This window comes from Hevea brasiliensis, chromosome 4 (assembly GCF_030052815.1).
Source record: "Hevea brasiliensis isolate MT/VB/25A 57/8 chromosome 4, ASM3005281v1, whole genome shotgun sequence".
In the NCBI taxonomy this organism is placed as follows: Eukaryota; Viridiplantae; Streptophyta; class Magnoliopsida; order Malpighiales; family Euphorbiaceae; genus Hevea; species Hevea brasiliensis.
Window position 1 is genome coordinate 24,947,591 of NC_079496.1, and position 19,886 is coordinate 24,967,476.

Here is a 19,886-nt window from a genome sequence, read left to right on the forward strand (position 1 = left end):
GTTTATCTATGTAGCAGGGGCAAAAAGGTAAAAGCCTGCTTTGTTAAAGATGGCAAAGCAGACTCCAAAGGAAAAGACTAAAAAAGAGAAAAAAAAATTTCACTGAACGACATCGTTTTGTCTGAGTACTCAGAGTAAGATGGCAAAGCTCACTTGGTTAAAGATGGTAGAGCAAATCCAAACAAGAGCAACATGAGAAAAGATCTAAAAAGGATGGCAGATGTCAAGGGAGCAGGAAATATAATTCAGGGCAAATTTGTAATTCAATTTCTTTGATCAATTTGAGAAATACTGTTCATGAAGAACTCGATTTTATATTATAGTATTAATATATTAATATATTAATGTGTGTGACTATATATGTAATTGAGTTGTAATCAATATATATACTAATTAATAATATACAAATTACTCTATATATAAAAAATTCTAATTATAATTATTAATTAAATAAAATTCATATTAAAACTATAAAACTACGTAGTTTCCATCAAAACTACCTAGTTTAAAAACCCAAAAATAACCCTATGAATAGTAAAACGCCGCAGGCCCATTTCCAGCTCTTCAATTTGAGGATTTGAACCTAGGCGCCCCCGCTGTCCACTATCCTGCCGTCCCACCTTCACTCATTCCTTCACAGCAGATCTTCACAGCAGACCCGAAGACATTCAAACACGTGGGGTTTCTGGGGTTCGTTCCTCTTCATAGCAGATCCGGCGCCTTCCTCTTCTTGGGTTCGTTCATAGCAGACATTCACATTCATAAATCAGCGGCGTTTCTTGGGTTTCTCTTTTACCCACCAGCGTCTCTTTGGTTCATTCTCTTAGGTCAGTTTATTCCAACTCTCAATTTAATTTTATTTCAGTATATTTGTTCATTCAATCTCAATCTATAGCATTTTTTTTCCTGAGTTTCTTTTTAATCAGCTATGCCAATCCTTTACATGCATAAACCAGTAGCATGTGTTTGGCTCTCCATAATTTGGGATTGCATTTTAGAATAGTGCATGGCCTATAATTTGGTCACAGACAAATTTTCACTGGGTGGTTATCGGTTTTCATTTTCGCTTAATCAAGTTGGTTATCAATATGAAGAGTTCATCTGTATGATTGCCTAAGCATGAATCTAAGCAGAAGTGGAAGTAGGGTATGAAACTGCTATAGCTTTAGTTAGGCAGTCTACATATTCCCTGGGAAAGTGAAAAACCTCTGTATCATTTTAATCATTTCAGTTCATTGGAAAATTTTAATCATTTTAGTTAGGAATTCCTAGTATTTAAGACTGGCAACTTTTTTTTTTCCTTGTTTTTTTATTGCCTTATATCAAAATGGATGACCTTGTAAATTTCCTTGTATTAAGGGTGCTATACTTATGTTTTTGATGGATCTCTTGTTGGTCTTTGGATTGATTTTCACTTTCAGAATCAAAATATACTTATATTCAAGATTTGGTTTGGTCACTGATTGGGATTATGTTAAATTGATTAAGCTGAAGTTATTGTCAAAATAAAAAAGTAAAGCTTTTTTATAGTGAAATGCATAGTAAAATTGGGTAAAGTAAGAAGAATATACTTTAAACAAAATTCATTAGTTTCCTGCCACATGCATATACAATCATCTACCTTTTTTTTAAAAAAATTTAAACTCAGAAACTTCATTAAGATGCATCAGAACAATGTAGTCATCTATCATTTCTTTTAATTGTTTTGATATGTGTATGGAAAGACAAGGAGCCATAGTTATTAAAGGCGCTCCTCAAGCACGCCTCAAGCTCAAAGCTCACCACGCTCCAACCTTAGCGCCTCTATAGGAGAAAGGAAAGCGACATTCACCAGGCTTTCACCTTATGCGCCTAGGCACACACCTTGTTCTAGGCGCAATGCTCTAGAAAGGCACACCTTTTTTATTTCCATCTTCGATGAGCATTTGCATTAACATAAAGCACCACCACTCAATTTGAAATTTGTCGATCTACTAGAATTTGATATTGACACACTAGGAAATTTTTGAAATTAGTATCGCTAGTGATAAGTAGTCACTAAAATCTCATCAAATCATCACATCCAATTCACAAGCCTCTCATATTTCCATTTTTAACACTACCACTCTCTTATTATCTTTTTCACAAAAAAAAAGTTGCATCTACATCTATTTCAAGATCTATGGCAAAAGAAAAAAAAATCATTAACTGACTTGAGAACTAAATAATGCTCCTTTAATTCTTAAAGATAAGGAATATGATAAAGATATTGATATTGAAGATGAGTATTAATAGGATGAAAGTGTAAAAGAAGATGAAGAAGGTTATGATACTACTCTTGATGAACATTGAAGAGTAGTTATTTTATAATTGCTTGACTTTAGCTTTGAAACATTAAAAGACTATTCAAATTTTAATATATTAGTACTTGAATGCTTATTAATTATATTATTTGAAGTTTGATGAAATATTCATATTTATTTGACTTTGATTTTTTTTTACTCACCTCGCTCACGCTTGCTCCTTGCGCCTACGATCCTTTGGCGCCTTAGCGCCCTTTGAGCCTTTATCATGCAAGGAACAAGCTTAGGGACCTGTAAAGCAAGCAAATGCAAGGTAGTAAGTGGTTATGGAGTTTTGTCCCAAGGCTTGACTAATCAATCAATTTTAGTTTAGTAATAGTAAAATTATCTCTAAAATTATAAAGTCTCAATATCAAGTCACAATTGAATCGATTATATTAAAAAAATTATTAACAATAATATACACATCATCTCTCCATCTCTCTCGCTCGCACTCTCTATCTTTGTCTTCCTCCATCCATCTTTTTAGCCTTCTCTCTCTTCCTATTTGGGTCACTCTTTCATTCATCACTCTTTCCCGCTCTAACTCCAATGATGTAGCTAAGTGAAAGGTGGCAAGAATGAACTCTATAAACATCAGAAAGGAAAAAAAAATGAAGGGTATAAGGACGTAATTTGCCTAATTGTGTAGTGCACTTTGGCCTGATGATAACGAGGCTTAGGGGACAAATTTGTGAGGCCATATGGGTTAAAGTGGACAATACAATGCAATTGGACAGGGCGTTACTGTCATGACTCAATTCTATTGATCAAACCCGCACTAGGACTTGGGTCGGCTTAAGACCCTCAAAACCCATAGTAAGCATTACTATTCACTAATCCCATAATCAAGCCCAACTCAAAGCCTAAACTCAAATAAATGATAATAATAAATTAATTTAATTCAACTATGGGAAGTCCAACTCTACTCAATTCACAACATAATAATATGTTTAAAATATTAACACCATTTAGAAATTATATTATTAAACAATAAAACATTAATAATAACATTTTAAATCCTTAAATTTTATTTTAAAAATTTCTTGGTGTTACAATTACAATATGTATTAGCTAGAAAAGAAACAGGAAAGAGAAAGGTGATTTCAAAAGGGAAAAGATGATAATAATTTGAAATGAGTATTCAAAATTTCTTAGGAAAAGTACACTTAAATATCCTGTACTTTTAACATTCAGACTTGAGCTTTCTTTCTTTGGCACTTAAGTGACTTGTACTTTTCAGCCTTTTGCATTTAAGTCCCAAAAATAAAGAATGGCATTAAAATTGCTAATGTGGGGCTAACGTCAGCACAACGTTAGCCGTATTAGCGACGTGTTAGCCATTTTGTCTAATGTCATTAGTCATTTTATCCCTTAGGGGCCTTGGTGGGCTTTATGTGCTTTATTTAATTTTATTGCTTACATTTAATATATTATTGATTAATTCAAGTCTATATACCAAAACTACAACAAATTAAAATAAAAAAGAATACTAGTTAGATGAAAATAAAAATAACAAAATAAGAGATAAAGTCCTAAATGAGGTAGGTTTCCAAGTTGAACTTGGATTGCTTTTCCATCCTTATTTTCAAGTAGGGAGGGATTTCCCATGCAAATCTTAGTGTTTTTTAACTTATCTCACATCTATTTATGTTTCCCAATTCACATGGAAAAACAAAGAAAATAGTTACTACGAAATTAAAATGCATTAGAGTTTAATTACAATCAAAATACATCAGATTTGCACAATAAACAAATAAAATTCAATTTACCGAGTAAAATAGTCTTAAAAATTACACAAAAATTAATTTAGACTCCTAAGATACTAAACTAAAACATAGAAAAGAAGAAACCCAAAAATTATGCATCAATGTGATATCCAAAATTTACTAAAGACACCTAATATGCAGAAATTCTAAATTTGAGCAGAAAACTTACAAAATTAAGGAAAAATAGCAAAACTTCATGAAGACTATGAAAATTTACTGGGACCTAAATAATATGTCAAACTAAAATATGGTAAAAATAATTAACACAAATCTTCATAGACTTGGCACGCAATTAGAGTCATAGTGGGTTAAACCAATTTCCAAACAGAATTGGCAATCGAACTTTTAAAACTTATTCCTAATTATCTACAATGAATTAGAGAAAAATAAAAATATGGACATTTATAGGACATATTTGGCTGCCAGTAAAAAAAAGAATAATACAAGCAAGATTTGATGTAGAAATAGATTTTACAAATTCGAGTATGACAGAAAATTGTTACTGATCAGATCCAAACTTTGAAAATTCATAATAAATAATAGAAAATAACTTTTTGGGTGATCCAAAAGGGTATTCCATGCGGAAACAACACAACATATCTATGGGAATCATTAAAACTAGTAAATAACACAAATAACGTACTGAAAATTGCAAAAAACCAAAATGTGCAATAGAAGTATAAATGGAGTTGTAAAGGCCCATTTAGACCATACCTTGTTTGAAGATTGATCTCTTGGAGTTGGAAGACTCCTTTGGCTCCTTGGAAAACTTTGGAATGCTAGAAACTCAATAAACCTAAATCTCTATGAGACTCATGTGAAAGTGTTTGAGTGTAGATAAAGTATGTAAGATCAATTGGGGAAGAAATTCTAGCAAGAAGACCTCTCCCATGCTAGTACTGTGCAGAAAATAGCATAGGATTTTCTAATTTTTAGGTTAATAGTCACCTCTAAAACCCTAAACATAGCTAACTATTTATAGGAGAAGTAGGTGACAAGATAAGGGTAACATATTCTAACTAAATTTTGTAATTTTTTATGTGATAAATAACTTAAAAATAAAAGAAAATGGGATAAATATCCCTTTGGCTGAAGTCTTTTTTATTAATTAAAAGGGTACATCTAATCTTACAGGCCTAGTTTACTTATCCAGACTTGAAATTAGGCCTGATGAGCTTGGTCACCTATCCTAGACTGGCTAGTAGTTCCCCTAGGCCCACTAGAGGCTTTAGAGAGCCTACGTTCAAACCTGGTTAAGTTACATAGGTTCTAGTCTCTATTTAGGTCTAATTAAGCATTAAAACCATTTTATTTTCTAAACTTAATTCAAATTTACTCCTAATTAATTTCTTACTTTATTAAATTAATTTCTAATTTTATAAAATTAAAAAATGCATTTTATGTTTTCCTAAAATGATAAATTAATTTATTTTATTAATTCAAACTGTCCCCAGTCTTGAAAGTACTTCTAGATTCCTTACCATCTAGTGATATTTTCATCATAGGGCTCCTCACCCTCTCTATAAGTCATGCATTCAATGGGGAAAAAAATATGTCTGCATAAACCAAACTTTTCAAAATTAAAGAAGTTTTATCAACACCCAAAATTAGAATTCGAGGATCTTAACTTTTGCCATTAGAAATGCTAGGTGAAATGACATCTAACGATTTTAAATTTTTTTAATCCATCTTAAACCACTAGGCTAAACTGATGGTATATATCTTAAACCACTATATAAAATGAGTAATTTTGAGAGGAAGCAAAAATGAGCAGAGTGAAACACACACACACACACACACATTTATAGAAGAAAAATTCAAGTGAGAAAAATTACATCACCCAAAGCTCTCATAGGCTTCATCTTTCCTCCTTCGGTGTTGTTTCCTAAAGGGGAGATCGTCTCTTGCCTCCATTTTGTTTTGCTCCTCTTCTCCCTCCCTCGATACTTTATGATCAGACCCCTCACAGCTTCACATTTAATTCCACCTCCTTTGATTCCATCCTTCAAAGCACAAAAAAATCATTTCACATCATACTCATAGACATAGCTAGTTGCTCATCTCCCATCTCCCATCTCCATGCCCTTGTGTACAACCATCATCCAACTCACATATAGATCGTTCCTTCACATTAACAAACCATACGCGAGCAGGCGTGCCTTGAGTCTTCACTCCTCAGTAAACTCCCATAGGCTTCATCTTTCCTCCCTCGGTGTCATTTCTTAATGGAAAGATCGTCTCTCGCCTCTATTTTGTTATGCCCTCTTCTCCTTCTCTCGATACTTTATGATTAGACCCCTCACAGCTTCACAATTAATTCCACCTCCTTTGATGCCATCCTTCACAACACAAAAAAACCGTTTCGCATCACACTCATAGATGTATCTAGCTGACTCGTGTCCAGGCTCATCTCCCATCTCCATGCCCTTGTGTACAACCATCACCTAACTCACATATAAACTGTTCCTTCATATTAACATACCATACGTGAGCAGACGCGCCTTTGAGTCTTCAATCCTTAGTACACAACACCATCTTTTGTTCCCTTGCTTCATAAAACCAAAACACATTGTACCCAAAAAATCATCCCTTACACTCCACTTCAATGGCAAAAACCTCAATTTCCTTCCCCTCTTCTAACAGCTTACTTGATTGCCTCCCATTTCCATCTCATCTTTCACCCATTTTCGGCACCAGGCAGTACCACTAACTCCATTAGACCCATTGCGTGAAAAAGGCAGTTTGCACAAACTAACAATCGAATCGAATCAAATTGATTCGGTTTAGTATGATTCAATTTCTCTAGCAATTCAGTTCATTTTGATTCCTTAAAAATAAATTTTTGATTTTCGACTTTTCTGTTTGGTTCAAGTTTTAACATATTCAATTTCTCTAGCACTACCACCAGTATTATCAAGGCAAAAGGCGATACTAAGGCGATAAGGTACCTTATGACCTTATGCGAGAGGCGAGGCGAGGGCCTTTTTGAAGTAAGGTGCCACAACCCAAATTGCTTAAATTATATGTATATATATATATGTTAAAAAATAGAACAGAAGAAAAATATTGAGAATGATTAAAGAGCTTGATTATTCCCTCATATGCCAATGGTGTCAATTTATAAACTGTACAGGACAACTAAATAGGAAATACAATCCTAATTAAATACGTAATTATAGCCACGATTCTAGCACCTAAATATATTCACACAATCACTACAGATACACATATCCTAGCTATTTATGGTACATATCTTAACACTTCTCCTCAAGCTGGAGCGTACAAATCATATGCTCTAAACTTGTTACAAATATATTCAATCCGAGAGCCTCTGAGAGATTTTGTCAGGATATCTGCTAATTGGTCATTTAAGCTAACAAAGCTAGTGGCACTACACCCAGATTCAATATTTTGTCTGATGAAATGACAATCCACCTCTATATGTTTCGTTCTCTCATGAAAAACTGGATTAGAGACAATGTGAAGTGCAGCTTGATTGTCACAGATTAGCTGCATTTGTTTAAGTTACCCATACTTCAACTCTTGGAGAAGTTGTTTCAAACATATAAGTTCACAAGTTGCCAAAGTCATAGCTCGATATTCTGCTTCTGCACTTGACCTAGCAAACACATCTTGCTTCTTACTTTTCCAAGAAATCAAATTACCTCCAATCATAATGCAATATCCTAAAGTAGACCATCTATCTGAAGGAGAACCTGCCCAATCTGCATCTGAGTAACCAATAATCTGTGAATGACCCCTGTCTTCATATAATAGGCCTTGTCCTGGAGCTCCTTTAATATATCTGAGTATCTGAATAACTGCATCCCAATGACTACTACATGGTGCTTGAAGGAACTGACTGACTACACTTACAGCAAATGAGATATCTGAGCGTGTGATTATAAGATAATTGAGTTTTTCAATAAATCTCCGGTATCTACCAGGATCCTCCAATGGCTCCCCCTGTCCAGGTTCAAGTTTGACATTTGGATTCACAGGAGTATCTGCGTGTCTGCAGTCTAACATGCCCGTCTCTGTCAGTATATCCAAAGCATATTTCCTTTGAGAAATGACGATACCTGTCTTGGATTGTGCCACTTTAATCCCCAAGAAAAATTTTAGCTTTCCAAAATCCTTAGTCTGAAAATGACTGGACAAGTATTGTTTGAGTTTTGAGATCCCAACATGATCATTTTCTGTAATAACAATGTCATCAACATAAATAACGAGATAAATGCACTTATCATGGCCATTATGGTGGAAAAATACTGAATGGCCAGCTTCACTCCGAGACATTCCAAATTGTTGGACTACAGTACTGAACCGTCCAAACCATGCTCTTGGAGATTGTTTCAAGCCATATAAAGAACGCCGTAGACGACACACCAAATTAGACTCCTCCTGAGTAATAAACCCTGGTGGTTGCTCCATATAAACTTCCTCAGCTAGCTTGCCATGTAAAAAGGCATTTCTGATATCTAATTGATGAAATGGCTAGTGATGGATGGCAGCTAAGGAAATAAGAAGGCGAACCGAAGCAATCTTAGCCACAGGCGAGAAGGTATCACTGTAATCGAGGCCAAAGATCTGAGTATAGCTCTTTGCAACAAGGCGAGCTTTAAGTCTATCAATCTGGCCATCAGGCCCCACCTTGACTGTATAAACTCATCGACAGCCAACCGTAGATTTGCCCTTCGGTAGTGGCACCAAATCCCAAGTGCCATTGTTATGGAGAGCAGTCATCTCTTCAACCATTGCATTACACCATCCTGGATGTTCCAAAGTTTCTCTAACAGTCTTAGGTACAGATACATTAGACAAAGTGGTGACAAAAGCATAGTCGGAAGGAGACAAACGATGATAACTCACAAAATTATAAATAGGATGAGGATTTCGAAACGAACGAATACCTTTTCGGATGGCAATGGGAGGAGTAGCATCGTTTGTTGAAGGCGAGATCGGAATAGGTGAAGATGAAGGCGGGCAAGAGTCACCAAGAGCCGGTGTTGTACCTGTATCAAGCAAAGGAGCATCAATGGTGTTAGTGGGAGAATGAAGACGACATGAGTAGACGTGTAGAGGTGATGGAGGAAGAGTAGGAATTGGTAAGGCGGTGAGAATAAAAACCTCGGATGCAGTGTTGGAGGAAAAATAGGGAGATGTTTCAAAGAAGGTTACATCAACTGACACAAAATATTTATTTCTAAGTGGATTGTAGCATTTGTAACCTTTTTAAAGTCTAGAATATCCTAAAATGACACATTTTATTGATTTGGGCTAAAGTTTGTCTTTGCCAGGAGTGTGATTATGAGCAAAACAAATACAACCAAATACACGCAGGGACAATTGATGGGCATCTTGGTCGGGAAACAAAATGGAATGAGGACTCTGAATCTGTAAAACAGAAGAAGGCATTCGGTTGATTAAGTAACAAGCAATAAGAATAGCATCTCCCCAAAAATGAAGAGGAACATTATGGTGAATGAGTAAAGTGCGGGCAGTCTCAACTAGATGACGATTCTTTCGTTCGGCAATTCCATTTTGTTGAGGGGTATAAGCATATGAAGTTTGATGAGTAATACCCTAAGAAGATAAGAAATGAGTAAAGGGAGTAGACAAATATTCTTTTGCATTGTCATCACGAAGTATTTTAATAGAAACATCAAATTGATTACGTATTTCAGTAGAGAATTTTTGAAATATAGAGAATAATTCAAAACGAGTTGTACTGACAAAATTACCAAGTGCAACGAGAATAATCATCAATAAAAGTAACAAAATAATGAAATCCCAGAGTTGTACCGACATGACTTGGACCTTAAATGTCTGAATGGACAATTTCAAACATGGAATTAGCCCTATTATTGACTCGCTTGGGAAAGGAAACACGATTTTGTTTCCTAAGTTGGCAGGATTCACATTCAAAAGAAGATAAACTAGAAAGATTAGGAACTAATTTTTGCAATTTGACAAGACTCGGATGACCCAGACGATTGTGAAGAAGATCAACAGAAGTGGTAGAGGCAAGAGCGACTGGAGAATTTGGAGTAGAAAGATGGTACAACCCTTGTGACTCACATCCTACTCCAATCATCTTCCCTGTACTCCAGTCCTGCACAACAACAGAGTCAGCTGTAAAGGTGATAGAACAATTGAGATTTTTAGTCAATTTACTAATGGAGATTAAATTATATGGGTATTCTGGAGTGAACAAAACTGTGGTTAAAGGAATAGATGGAAAGATTTTTACTTCATTATGCCCTTAACTAAAGTTTGTGAACCATTAGCCAAAGTAACTTTAGACAAAACCGGAGGAGAAACTAGAGATGAGAAAAGACTTTTGTTACCAGATATATGATCAGAAGCACCAGAGTCTAGGATCCATGGACCAGTGAGCGAAGACTGTGTTAGACAAGCAAAGGAATTATCAGAATGTGCACTGCTAGAATATTGTTGTTTGGCTGTTTGATATTGCAAATACTCCTTGTAATCAGCTCCAGTTAATAGGATAGAATCTGACACCTGATCCTTTCCATCAGGTAATGGAAGAATATCATTTTCACCGGATTGAGCCATATGAGCAGTTGATCGGCCCACATTATTTGACTAAATGGGGCGTGGTGGTCGATCATGAAGGGCCCAACAAGTGTCTCGAGTATGATTACTCTTATCACAATAAGTGCAATGGAGCCTTTTACCTTTGCCTCTCTGATAAGTACCCTATCTCGGTTGGTTTCCACTTTGTGTAGCTAAAATTGAAGATTCAATTTCGGAGAAATTATTCTTATTGAGTGAGATGCGTAGAAGCCTGGCAGACGCATCCTCTAGAGTGGGAATAATCGGACTAGTTAATATCTGGTCTCTAACAGAATCAAGGTCAGGTCTTAGCCCAATCAATGCCAAAACCATGAAGAACCTGTCCCGCTGTTGCTCAGAAATATTATCAGTATATGGTATGATAGAATTAAATTCATCTTTCAGTGATTCTACCTGTCCCAAATAACTAGACATATCTTGTTGATTTTGCTGCAGATAAACCATATATGAGACTACCTTATAAATACGCTGCACATCATTTGTATATAAGGTTTTCGTCTTAGTTCAGACTTTGCAACAGGTTTTAGAAGACCAAAAAATATTAAGTAATTTTGGGTCTAGAGAATGCCACAAGAGACTACATAATTGAGCATCAATCTTAGTCCAATTAGCTCTATTTGTTAAAGCTATATCTATGGCATTTTTAACCAAGTGGTCATCATATTCCTGCCCCATAAACCATAATTCCACTGATGCAGCCCAAGACATATAATTTTGACTTCCTACTAATTTAACAGGAGTAATAGCTGGTGAATTACCAATGGAAGAAAATATTGATTTGAGAATCTCAGAACCTATGTTGGATATGGGTGTGAGAATCTCAGAACCTGTGTTAGAGGCTATATTGGAGGACTCCTCAATCTCAGACATGTTGGCAAGAAAAGCACACTGAAATGTTGCTCAAAAATACGTCAGAAAAGTCTATTGTATGAAGAGGTAGTGACAAAACAGTGAGAAACAGGTGACGGGACCAGCGTGATTGAGGTCGCCTGAGGCCGATCCTGGGCTGGGTAATCCATTAGGCTAGGTTGTGACAGCTACGAACTCCCAGAAAGTGACCGGAAAAGAGGGAAAGTTCCACCCTATGAGGACTTTGTTTCAGATTTCAAATCAGACCCACCGAGAGCTCTGATACCATGTTAGAAAATAGAACAAAAGAAGAATATTGAAAATGATTGAAGAGCTTGATTATTCCCTCAAGCCAATGGTGTCAATTTATAATCTGTACAGGACAACTAAATAGGAAATACAATCTTAATTAAATACGTAATTATAGTCCCGATTCCTGCACCTAAATATATTCACACAATCACTACAGATATACATATCCTAGCTATTTATGGTACATATCTTAATAATATATATATATATATATATATATATATATATATACTTCTAACATAAAAATTCATACATTTAACTAGTTTAATAAGCAACAAGACAATACAAGCAGATCAAAAGGAGCACGATTTTTAATCATAGCTAAATTTCACAACCTACATATGCTCACCAAATTAACAAGAATAAAAAGTAGAAGTAACAAGAAATTAACAAAAAACTAACAATTAACAATATCCATATAAATTAAGCAACAAATTGACAACTAATTAATAAGAATAAAAAGTAAAACTAATAAGAAATTAACAACATATAAATTAAACAACAAATTAACAACTAATTAATAAGAATAAGAAGTAAAAGTAATAAAAAATTAACAAATTAACAATGCCCATATAAATTAATCAAATTAACAATTAATTAACAAGAATAAAAAAGTACAAGTAATAAGAAATTAACAAATTAACAACAAATTAATAATACCCATATAAATTAATAACACCCATACAAAAGGATTCAAGAAGAGAGGAGGAGAGAAAAAGAAGAAAAAAAAGTAAAAAGAAAAAAAATGTGCAAAATGGCATTGCTGTGTTGAGACAAGAACAGATTAGAGGAGAAGAAAGAGAGGAAAGAAGAAGAAGGGGGGGGGGGGGGGGGTGTGGGGGGAGAAGAGAGAGAGAGAGTGATATACCCGATTGTTGACAGAAAGGAGCTGATGTGAGTGTTTCTCTTTGCGTGAGGTCTGTGAGTGTTTCTTGTGAGGTAGGCTAGTAGGGTTTTAATTTTATTTAGGGTTAAAAACAATTAAAAAGGAAAAGAAAAAAAAAATTGCCGTTTCTTCATAGAGGCGTCGCCTCAAAGCCTCTTGCCTGTGTTGCTAAGCCAGGTAGTGCCAGGTGAGGCTCTAGAGGGTAGGGTCGCCTAGCCTCGCCTCGCCTCGTCGCCTTAATAACATTGACTACCACATCTAAAATTCTCAACAAAGCACGAACAATGCATTAATACAGCAATCAGTGATTGAAAATTTGCGACGATCGACATGTAATTTTTAATACAATGATAAACAATTCAAAATATGCAAAGAATAGCTCATTAATAGAGCCTAGTAGCGCCACTTCCTCTTGCCCTCTCTAAAATTCCAAATTTGTATTAGCAAATACACGAGGGAAGAAGGAAAGGAGTGGCATTGCCGACGTTGAGAACATAAACATGAAGAGTTGCAGAGAATCTAGAATCTCACAAGGAAAGAACATGAAGATCGGCATCACCTATGCGAGAATTGCTCTGAAAGCTACAACGAGATGAGTTGTGACTCATGAGCATAGAGGAGAGAAAGCCAAGTCTGAGTATCTGAAGTTCACTAAATGAACTCTTAAATTTGGACTAGGGAATTTTTTTTTTTTTTTTTTTAAATGGAGAAGAACAATTCTCAATTATCATTAAAGGAACTTGCAAATTTAGACAAGAACAAGAGACAAAATAGGCTTGGGACTTGAGCTCTTGTTTTTGCAGCAAGTAAAAGGTTTAGATTTTTATTAGAACAGGGCGTAACAGGTTTAGATTTTTATTAGAACAGGGCAGAGAATGGGCTAGGCTGTGTAGCAAACTTGGGTAAAATAATATGGGAGACTAAAGCTATATAAGTGAAATGGCCCATTTACTTAGGTTCAATTAATTTTTGGTTTTTGAGCAAAAATAATTGAACTAAACCGAACACCAAACTTTTGAAAATTCCTAAACCGAAATCGAAACGTAAAACCGAAAAATGGAATCAAATAAACGAACTAAAATAGTTTGGTTCGATTCGATTTTTCAGTTATAACCATTGTGTGCTCATCCTAGGCTCTCACAAGTTCTGACAGCACCACACCCAACTCACATTGATACACCCACAAAGCCTAGCTTCAGTACCACCTCTGTCACACACAAGTTCCCACCAAAGTTCATTTGTTCCTTCTTCAGTTCCTAAATGAAATTCGCCTTCCATATCGATCCATTTTTGGAGTCTCCCCATTTCAAACTTGATGCCACAAGCAGACCAATTTGTCATCTTCACTACTAGCAGGCTCATTTGGCACACTGACCTCATGCCCTTTGACTTCAGCAGGTTCAGTTCATCTCCCTGAACGATACAGATTTGATGCTGTTTCAACTTGAACCGCTACTCACAATATTCAACTCTACCAATGCTTCCATCACCAACTATCCGACATCTCCCTTGTTTCAAATATTAACTCCTCTGTTCACGTTTTAATCACCTACAATGACTTGGGTAAAGTCTGATTAGTTGAATAGTTTCTTTTAGATTTGCATCTTAAACTGAATTCTTGTTTTTGATAGTAAGTTTTTGTTTAAAAATGTTGTTTTCATTATTGGCTAGGTGGATGCTGTTAATCTCTTTAGAGAATTTATTGTACTGCTTCGTTGAAACTGCAGGATTCCATTTGGTACATCAGTTTTTTTTTTTTAAAGAAAATTTCTGTCTTGCCTCAATTAACTCTTTTTTTTAAAAAGGGTTGGGGGGGGGGGGGGGGGGGGGTGTGTATGCCTGTAGCAGTGGTTTAGGGGGCTATGAAAATTTGCTTGTTTTAATTTTTGAGATGGGTTTGATATATGTTATTTGGTAATGAATGTTTTGTTGGTATGGGAAGCTTAGTGCCATCTTTTATCTGCTTGTTAACTTGATGGATTGTTCTGTTAGTTGTTGAAATTGTTATTGAGAAGTGTCTTACTTGTTATTGAAAATAACATTGTGATGAGGATTTTGATTGGTTGAAATTTATTTGAAAGGGTAAAAGCAATTTTCTTGCACTAAAGGGGAAGGAGTCAGAGAACATGAGACAAGATGCTCAACAAAGTTTCTAGGTGTTGCTTCTGCACTGCTGTTGCACGGCCATGGCTTTTTGTTGGCTTGGGAAATCCTGGCGAGAAATACAAAGGAACTCGACACAATGTATTATACTATATCATGCATTGCAAAACCCCAATGTTAATTTTGCTTACCATTATTTAACTTCTAAAATCCCTTATTTTGCTTGAAGCAGGTGGGGTTTGAGATGATTGATGCATTTGCTGAATCACAAGGGATTTTGATGAATACAGTTCATTGCAAAGCTATTTTTGGAGAAGGCCTGTGAACTTCTTTTTACTCAACTTTTATGCATAAGTGCAAATATGCATGCACATTACACACGCAAATTCATTCTTCCACATGCTTGCTCTCTCTCTCTCTCTCTCTCTCTCTCTCTCTCTCTCTCTCTCACACACACACACACACACACACACACACACAAATAGTCAACTATGTGGTGTTCTTGATGGTTTGCTAATCCATCTCAGGTTTTATTGATGAAGCACCGCTTCTTCTTGCAAAGCCTCAAACTTACATGAATCTGAGTGGTGAATCTGTAAGTCGTTTGGATTGTTGTAACCGTAGTTTAAAATGTAATTCATATAGTTAAGATTAAACTGCAGGGATATGAGTTTTAATATATATAAAAAAATTATTGGAAAAATATGAAATAAATATCATTAGTTCATTATCAATGGTATGATAAAAAAAAAAAATACAAGTCAAATTGATTAATGTACGCAAAAGCATTAATGTTTTGCTCATATATGTAACTTATGTTAGTATATTATCATTGAAAAATGATGATGATGAAGGCAGCTTTGATTTGTTGTGTCATATTTGATAGAAAAGAATGCATGGTTTCTTTATTCTTCTTGTCAGTTGATTACACTCACAAGTGCAAGATGCCTATTACCATGTTGTGACGTGGATATTATTTCATCTTGTGTTCATGTTGTTTATTATTTGCAAAAGAGAACAACACACTCTCATGCAATATGGATACTATTTCATTTTGTGTTTATGTTGTTTATTATTTGTTGAAACGCGCTCATGCAATTGTAATATTTGAAAATTTTCAAAGTTTGCATCGAAATAAAATTAGGAAATTTTTTGAAATTTTTTATATATTTTTGAGTCCGTGGAATTTTTAATAGATTTTTAAAGTTTAGAGATATATGTTGAATTAGGACATGTTATTGTAGATCATTGTAGGTCACTATAGATGGCTGATGACGTCACTGCCAATGTCAGTATGAGTTATAGCAGCAGCTGCCAACTTTCACAATGGCAACATTGACCCACTTAATTTTGACAGTAAAATTCAGTATTTTCAATTAAAAATTGGTAGTCCCACTACCTAAATTGACTTTCTGACATTTTTACTGCCATTTTAAGCCTATAAATATTCATTTTCACAATAAAAAACCACCCCAAACTAAGAGAATTTTACTTTTTATTCCAATCAAATTGCTAATCCTCCTCGAGAGTAACATATACCAATATGATTCTCATTCGCAACTAAACTAATTTTGGTGGTTGGAGGGAGATTAAAAACACATGACCACCACTCTCTCATAAATCTACGATGAATCATTGTGAGTTAGAGAGAGTACCACCCATAGACTTCCCACAATTAGACGAGTAGATCAATACTAATTTTGCCTCCTAATTCCACCGTTTTGTGGTGGCAACTACAATAATCACCATAAGTGTATAATAACTACTAGTTGTTGTGCTTGTGCCTAAATAGTACATGGTACCTAATGAGAGAAAAATCAAGTTTGATCCTTTTGAGGTAATTCGATGTTCTGATTGCAATAACGCATTTCGTTTCACTATCCAACAATGGGTGGTGATGTGCTTTTGATCTCCTCCTTGGGGCCACCAAAATTAGTTTGGTTGATTGCAAATATAAGCTAGCGAAGTGAGCATCACAATGGTATATGATACTCTTGGAGAGGATTAGCCGTCTTGTCAGACTAATGAGCCAAAGTTTCTCTCTGTTTAAAAACTTCTTAGTTTATGGTGGTAAAAATGAGTATTTATTGGTTCAAAATGGCGAGGGAATGTTAGAAAGTCAATTTTGGCTATTGTTGTATCCAATTTTAGCTAAAAATGCTAAATTTTGAGGTCAAAATTAGGTGGGTTGGCACTGCTACAGTGAAAGTCGGCAACTACTATAGTAACTCATAGTGACGTCAACAACTATCTATAGTGAAATAATGATAAAAAATAGCATCTCAAGTTTTGGCATATACTTCCAAATTTTAAATATTCGCCAAATATTCCACGGGTATTCGAAAAATATGATACTTGCACAAAAATTTCGGAAAGAAAAAATTCAATTTTATTTTGATGCAATCTTTGGAGATTTTCAGATATCACTCTTTAGTATCTGGTCATTGACAATTTGAGGTAGATTAGAGAAATTTTAATTAATGTTTGAAAGATATTGCTCGGTTGCCAAGTTATCAGTGGGATCTCAATGTATAAAATATAATAAACGCAATTGCTTATATCTTTCTTTTAAATGCAGACTGGGCCACTTGCAGCTTACTTTAAGCTACCTCTTAATCGTGTCATAGTGGTAATCTAATTGCTCCAAGCATATTTCCTTGAAAAGTTTTGGTAATTGATTTGATTTTGCGTATCTTATATTCTGCAATTTTAGATTCATGATGATATGGACTTGCCATGTGGAGTACTTCGACTTCAACACAAAGGAGGACATGGAAGCCACAACGGGTATGGATATATAGAGGATCCTTCCATACTCAATCCTAAGAGGGGAATATGCAAATTGTTTTACAAATAATATATTCTTACCTTCATTGGTCAAATTGTGGTCATGACAGAATGGTTGGAGGCATATGGAGTAAGTGGATGCTTGGAAACATCCCTGGTGTATGATTCAAGATAGATTTTTTTTCATTTTCGAAACATCAATGTCTTACACTGTTAGGAGTAGTTCTATGTCAAGGAGTGAACATTAAATCAATTTTGTAGGCAACTTCAAATTTGTTGTAGATATGAACCTACTAGGTTACACAACCAATGAGCCTTTTGTCTTAGAACTATGTGCAATGTTTGCCCTTTTTTGATTAATAAACTCTTTATCCTTTTGTTAAACATTTGTGCTTAATCCTTACACTTTATTTTGTTTTATTTTATTTCTTTTTTCCAGTTTGAAAAGTGTCATCTATCATTTTCGAGGAAATAGAGAATTTGCTCGGCTGAGAATTGGTATTTATGAAAACCCCAAATCATTTTTTTTCCTTTCCAAATGCCCTTTACAGCCTAAATTATTTTTATATCATTCTTAGGAATTGGGAGGCCTCCTGGTCAAATGGATCCCAAAGCTTTCTTATTGCAGAAGTTCAACGCAACAGCTCGAGAGCGAGTAAGTTTGTGTTTGAAAATAAGTTTAATGGATTTGGCATAGTCAAGATGGAAGCTTCAACAATTTCTTATCCTTGATTGCAATGTTTTTTGATGCTTGATTATGATATTTGTTTAGCAGTCATTGCAATATTATTTCACTCCCAAATTCTCATTATGTTGTATGATTTTCTTTTGAACAAGATTGATACTGCTATACCAGAGGGAGTTGCTGCATTAAAATACATTTTATCAAAAGGCTTGACAGAGTGTGCAAGACATTTCAACCAAGAACAAAAGTACAAGCATTTAAGATTGCAAACATGCCAACAAACATAGCATGCCTATGTGTTAGATTTCTTTCACATAATTTGACCGACCCTTGTGGAAGGTATTTCCGAGACATGGATTTTCTTTTTTAAATACACTTTTGATAAAATTGTACTGTAAATTATTAAAGTTTTGCTCCCAAATATTGTGTGTTATTTTACAATTATAATAACAATGCAATAGCTTTTACTATAATTTAAGGGGTGAACTATCCATTATGAAACTTGGTTGTGTTTGTTGCATAAATGCTGCAAGTTTACGGATCGTACTAAGTAGTATAAACGTTATCGTTCTCTTGGAAACTATGTTGAGTACTGAACTACGACAATTGCAATTATCTACACGTTTAAATTTGAAAATAATAATGAAATCTAAACTAAATGTATTGAAATAAAATGTGAAATAGCTAACTAAATCTGAATATCAATGAATGAAGGAATTTTAGAATTAGGGGTTCAAACTCCAATTAATTAAAGAGATTATCACTTTTCAAGAAATTAACAATTAACCATAAGTTATTGCAGGCCTTTTCTAAAGGTACTCAAATTATATTTAAATTAACTTAAATCATACTTTCATGGCATTCAAATTAATTAAAACTTATCAAGGTTTTTTTTCGTCTATAATTATTAGATTCACGTAGAATTCAAACCTATCTCATATTAAGAATCATAAGTTCAATTTCCTGTTCATCCAATATTAATTTTTACCTTTCAGCTTTTCAATTTATATTTAAAATTAATACTACGTGGGTATTAATACATAGAATGCATTAAGAATACAAAAAAAAATAATAATAATAATAAAATCTCAATTTACTAAATGAAATCAAATCAGATCCATAATTTGGTTGGAAGTACTACATCCATAATTTTAAAATAAAATAAATTACTTACTCATGATAAGGATTACAGCCAAGTTCATAAAATAAGAAAGATGAGGCATGAGAAGAAATAGATATGAAGAACCTAGAAGGAAATTGTAGCCTTAAACTTTTGGAACCTCTATTGAAATAATTTGCACCAAAAACAATTCTTCTCTTAAGTTGATCTCCAAAGTGAAATCTCTTGGAAGTAAGTTGATCGATAGATCACTCTTGTGAAATACCGACTCTCTTTACATGTGTTTTTAATTAAAACTCTTATTTCAGAGTCCTAAGAGCTTTAGAAAACTAGGAATGGCAACGGGTGGATCGGGAGTGGGGATTGCTCCTATCGTTCCAGCCCTACAAGAGTTTGGGGTCAGGGTGGAACATTCTCTACTTAGGTGTGGGGCGTAGCGTGCTTCCCCGCAGAG

At 34.7% G+C, this 19,886-nt stretch overlaps 1 protein-coding gene across 4 annotated transcripts; it reads left to right on the forward strand.

Annotated features, from left to right (window-relative positions):
• The first annotated feature begins 551 nt into the window (after window positions 1–551).
• LOC110655539 (peptidyl-tRNA hydrolase, mitochondrial) lies at window positions 552–18,813 on the forward strand. Of its 4 annotated transcripts, none has more exons than XM_021811860.2 (9): window positions 552–827; window positions 14,846–14,981; window positions 15,070–15,157; window positions 15,368–15,435; window positions 17,419–17,469; window positions 17,554–17,627; window positions 18,067–18,125; window positions 18,206–18,282; window positions 18,465–18,813. In XM_021811860.2, exons 2-9 carry the CDS (start codon window positions 14,874–14,876, stop codon window positions 18,597–18,599), a joined length of 660 nt encoding a protein of 219 aa, XP_021667552.2. In that variant the 5' UTR covers window positions 552–827; window positions 14,846–14,873; the 3' UTR covers window positions 18,600–18,813. The 4 variants fall into 4 exon arrangements, with proteins under 4 accessions (XP_021667552.2, XP_021667551.2, XP_021667554.2 ...); XM_021811859.2 differs by having other exon boundaries at window positions 554–827; window positions 14,819–14,981; XM_021811861.2 differs by having other exon boundaries at window positions 559–827; window positions 14,819–14,981; window positions 15,073–15,157.
• Window positions 18,814–19,886: the final 1,073 nt, after the last annotated feature.